Source organism: Scylla paramamosain, chromosome 15 (genome assembly GCF_035594125.1).
Source record: "Scylla paramamosain isolate STU-SP2022 chromosome 15, ASM3559412v1, whole genome shotgun sequence".
In the NCBI taxonomy this organism is placed as follows: domain Eukaryota; kingdom Metazoa; phylum Arthropoda; class Malacostraca; order Decapoda; family Portunidae; genus Scylla; species Scylla paramamosain.
In genome coordinates this window covers 25,608,512-25,613,511 of record NC_087165.1, presented here as the reverse complement: position 1 = coordinate 25,613,511, position 5,000 = coordinate 25,608,512, and the positions used below count along the sequence as shown (strand labels likewise).

General features: G+C 43.0%; 1 protein-coding gene across 10 annotated transcripts in view; it reads left to right on the top strand.

The window, feature by feature from the left end:
* Positions 1-5,000, top strand: part of LOC135107738 (uncharacterized) — a 63,005-nt gene that overhangs the window by 4,848 nt on the left and 53,157 nt on the right. For 7 of the 10 annotated variants that reach the window (XM_064018024.1, XM_064018018.1, XM_064018023.1 and 4 more), the window contains exon 3: positions 1,354-1,526. Coding sequence is in view for 6 of the 10 variants with exons in the window: in XM_064018018.1 (XP_063874088.1) it covers positions 1,354-1,526 (173 nt within the window). In the remaining 4 variants the exon portion in view is untranslated. Of the gene's footprint in view, positions 1-190; positions 328-1,353; positions 1,527-5,000 lie in introns of all 10 variants that reach the window. The other 3 variants (XM_064018021.1, XM_064018020.1, XM_064018019.1) reach the window with 3 other exon arrangements.

Below are 5,000 nucleotides of genomic sequence, written 5' to 3'. Positions count from 1 at the left end.
TAACCTAACAACTATTACTACTAATATATGAAGTATTGAAGTCACTTTGGGCCCTTAGCTAAGCAAGTTTAGGTGGTATAATATTAATAATAGTAATATGAGAGGTAGTGAGATGTGAGCCCCCTGTTTACATACGTATCTTAAATGAATGTTCACAGCCATGTCCTCACTGATACACTATATTTTGCAGTGTTATTGTGTATTGTAAGCTTTCTTGGCCTGTAAAGCTTAGTGTGGGAGTAGCTGGTGGTCCTGCATCTGCAACCACTACCAAGGGGCCTCAGTTTTCCCCAGACTGGAGGAGAATGGTGCGTGTGTAGCAGTGAGGTGGGTAAGCAGGTGGAGAGCAGGTGAGGTAGAGCAGGTAGCAGGTAGGTGGCGCCTCACAGGATCACTGAAGGATTAAAACATTTGGAAGTGAATTTCAGTGAGAAGCTTCATCCTAAGATAATGAAATGTATTGTTTAGAAAGACAAGAGTAAAGAAGATATGCTGGAATATTTGCTTGCTAAAAATGTTTATCTTCATAGTGTACACAGCTTGTATGATAGTGGGTGTCAGGTTAGGTTAGGTTAAGTTAGGTTAGGTCAGGTTAGGTTAGGTTACATTAGGTTAGGTTAGGTTAGGTTAAGTCAGTGTTTGATAAGCCTGCCAATGTTAACACTACACTACATATTAGGTTAGGTTAGGTTAGGAAACTTGAGATGAAGTTACAGAGAGAAGGATAGAAGCCATAGGAGGGTAGTTTGGAAATGAAAGCTTTGTGCCAGACTATGAAAAGCTTGTGATATGTCCAAGGCAACAGGAAAAGTTTCACCCAAATCTCTAAAAGAGGATGACCAAGACTCAGTAAGGAAAGCCAGAAGATCACCAGTAGAGCGGCCTTGACGGAACCCATACTGGCGATCAGATAGAAGGTTGTCAAGTGATACATGTTTAAGAATCTCCCTGTTGAGGACAGATTCAAAAACTTTAGATAGGCAGGAAATTAAAGCAATAGGACGGTAGTTTGAGGGATTAGAACGGTCACCCTTTTGTTGTTGTTGTTGTTGGTAGTGATGGTGGTTGTGGTGATAACCGTAGTAGTGGTAGTGGTAGTGGTAGTAGTAGTAGTAGTAGTGGTAGTAGTAGTAGTGTGCAACTACTACTACTACTACTACTACTACTACTACTACTACTACTACTACTACTACTACTACTACTACTACTACTACTACTATTATTATTATTCCTACCACCACTACTACTACTACCACTATTATATTTTTCTGTTCCTACTACTACTACTACTACTACTACTACTACTACTACTACTACTACTACTACTACTACTACTACTACTACTTATTGCAGGAGTGTCTTGTGAAATGACCCAGGAAATGAAGAATGGCCGGAGTGTGCCTGTGAAGAAGACACTGAATTACAAAACAGTTATAGAGGTCTTCTCTTTCCCGCCCTTCAAGTTGCTACTGCTACTACTACTACTACTACTACTACTATTAATAATAAGGAGCCTCGCTGTGTGGGTAAGTTAGGAACGGCCTGAGTTACCAATGATGTGGGTAGGTCTGGGAATGGGCAGTTATGAGTGATATGGGTAATTCTAGGAATGGGGTCAGTTAGGAGTGGTTTAATTAGGGGGTGATGTGAATTAGGAATGGTGTGGATGAATTAGGAATTATTATTATTATTATTATTATTATTATTATTATTATTATTATTATTATTATTATTATTATTATTATTATTGTTATTACTGAAACAACAACATATTGTATTTATTTGCATGTAATTAGTGTAACTGAATGATTTACAAGAGAGAGAGAGAGAGAGAGAGAGAGAGAGAGAGAGAGAGAGAGAGAGGGGGGGGAATAATCTCTCTCTCTCTCTCTCTCTCTCTCTCTCTCTCTCTCTCTCTCTCTCTCCTCAACTCTTTTATTTCCTCCTCTGTCTACTATTTTTCCTCCTCCTCCTCCTCCTCCTCCTCCTCCTCCTCCTCCTCCTCCTCCTCCTCCTCCTCCTCCTCCTCCTCCTCCTCCTCCTCCTCCACCTACATATTTCTCTCTCTCTCTCTCTCTCTCTCTCTCTCTCTCTCTCTCTCTCTCTCTCTCTCTCTCTCTCTCTCTCTCTCTCTCTCTCTCTCTCTCTCTCTCTTTTAAGTTGGACACTTTGTCAGGTCATACTTGTTGCATTAGGAGAGAGAGAGAGAGAGAGAGAGAGAGAGAGAGGGGACCGGTACTATTAACACTACTACTACTACTACTACTACTACTACTACTACTACAATAACAACAATAACATCAGCAACCTTTCTATATCCTTCTCTCACTCTCCTACAACAACAACAACAACAACAAATATCCTACGAAATCAAATAATTTTTCTCATTTGTGTATGACAATTCTCTCTCTCTCTCTCTCTCTCTCTCTCTCTCTCTCTCTCTCTCTCTCTCTCTCTCTCTCTCTCTCTCTCTCTCTCTCTCTCTCTCTCTCTCTCTCTCTCACTGAGCCAGTCCCCAGGCCTCTCCCAGCCCCTAGCCCCCCTAGTGCCCCACGCATATCCATTCTTGCCGCAGCTCTGGGAGACAAACTCGGCTCAAATCTTGCACACACGTTCGAATCTAGTTCCAAATATGTTTCATCCTGTTTCAAATACGTGGCGCGCTGACTGAGCGATCCGTAGCTCAAGTGTCTCTCGGGGCGTCACAAGTTTCCCGTATCCCTGTCCCGTGTATTAGTGAGGCGAGGAGGAGGAAAAATTTGCTGTTTTCTTTATCTATTAAGCATTTTATCATTATTACTAGTAGGGATTAAATTATTTGCGTTATTTTGTAAGATTCAAGTGTTTTTCATCTGTTTTTATCTTTGTTTTGGTGGTTTGTGTGCTCAGAAGGGTGTGGGAGGGTGTAGCACTTGTATGGAAGGGTGTAGCAGTGTTTGGAAAGGTGTAGCAGTGTTTGGGAGGGTGTAGCAGTGTTTGGAAGGGTGTAACAGTGTTTGGGAGGGTGTAGCAGTGTTTGGGAGGGTGTAGCAGTGTTTGGGAGGCTGTAGCAGTGTTTGGGAGGGTGTGGCAGTGTTTGGGAGGCTGTAGCAGTGTTTGGGAGACTGTAGCAGTGTTTGGAAGGGTGTAGCAGTGTTTGGAAGGGTGTAACAGTGTTTGGGAAGGGTGTAGCAGTGTTTGGGAAGGGTGTAGCAGTTTTTGGGAGAGTGTATAAGGTTTCAGCAAGGTGTAGCAGTGTCTGGGAGGGTGTAGCAGTGTTTGGGAGGGTGTAGCAGTGTTTGGGAGGCTGTAGCAGTGTTTGGGAGGGTGTGGCAGTGTTTGGGAGGCTGTAGCAGTGTTTGGGAGACTGTAGCAGTGTTTGGAAGGGTGTAACAGTGTTTGGGAAGGGTGTAGCAGTTTTTGGGAGAGTGTATAAGGTTTCAGCAAGGTGTAGCAGTGTCTGGGAGGGTGTAGCAGTGTTTGGGAGGGTGTAGCAGTGTTTGGGAGGCTGTAGCAGTGTTTGGGAGGGTGTAGCAGTGTTTGGGAGGGTGTAGCAGTGTTTAGGAGGGTGTACCAGTGATTGGGAGGGTGTAGCAGTGTTTGGGAGGGTGTAGCAGTGTTTGGGAGGGTGTAGCAGTGATTGGGAGGGTGTAGCAGTGTTTGGGAGGGTGTAGCAGTGTTTGGGAGGGTGTAGCAGTGTTTGGGAGGCTGTAGCAGTGTTTGGGAGGGTGTAGCAGTGTTTGGGAGGCTGTAGCAGTGTTTGGGAGGGTGTAGCAGTGTTTGGGAGGCTGTAGCAGTGTTTGGGAGGGTGTAGCAGTGTTTGGGAGGCTGTAGCAGTGTTTGGGAGGGTGTAGCAGTGTTTGGGAGGCTGTAGCAGTGTTTGGGAGGGTGTAGCAGTGTTTGGGAGGGTGTAGCAGTGTTTGGGAGGGTGTAGCAGTGTTTGGGAGACTGTAGCAGTGTTTGGAAGGGTGTAACAGTGTTTGGGAAGGGTGTAGCAGTTTTTGGGAGAGTGTATAAGGTTTCAGCAAGGTGTAGCAGTGTCTGGGAGGGTGTAGCAGTGTTTGGGAGGGTGTAGCAGTGTTTGGGAGACTGTAGCAGTGTTTGGAAGGGTGTAACAGTGTTTGGGAAGGGTGTAGCAGTTTTTGGGAGAGTGTATAAGGTTTCAGCAAGGTGTAGCAGTGTCTGGGAGGGTGTAGCAGTGTTTGGGAGGGTATTTCTTCTTTTGATAATGTAGAAATCTTATTAATCTGCCACTACACCCTTCATAATATTTTCCTCTCTCACCAAAGTGGTTTTCCAAGGGCAGAGAGATGAATACCCGGTATTTCAAGAGTGTTTCTCATGTTAACAATGTAGAAATCTTGTTAATCTGCCACTGGAACCGTAAAAACACCCTTCAAAACCCGTGTCACTTCAACTAAAGCCTTTTTAGAGTAGAATTCTTGTTAATCTGCAACTGGAACTATTAAAACACCCTTCAAAACCCGTGTCACTTTAACTAGAGCATTTTTAGAGTAGAAATCTTGTTAATCTGTCATTGGAACTGTAAAAACACCCTTGAAAACCCTTAGTTGTTGTTATTATTATTATTATTATTATTATTATTATTATTATTATTATTATTATTATTATTATTATTATTTTTAGAAGGTTCGTTTGAAATATTTCTAATTTTCTGGTCTAACTCTCTCTCTCTCTCTCTCTCTCTCTCTCTCTCTCTCTCTCTCTCTCTCTCTCTCTCTCTCTCTCTCTCTCTCTCTCTCTCTCTCTCTCTCTCTCTCTCTCTCTCATTACTGCCTTCAATTTTTCCTTCATATATTTTCATCAATTTATTTTCGTATTCATACTTACTCCTCCTCCTCCTCCTCCTCCTCTAGCCCGTTACCTGGTCTTCCTCACTCACCTGCTATTACACGTAATGTACTGTAAAGAGGAGAGAGAGAGAGAGAGAGAGAGGGAGACACTTTTTTTAAATAAAGAAAAGAAGAAAAAAATAAATAAAACAAGGAAACACACACACA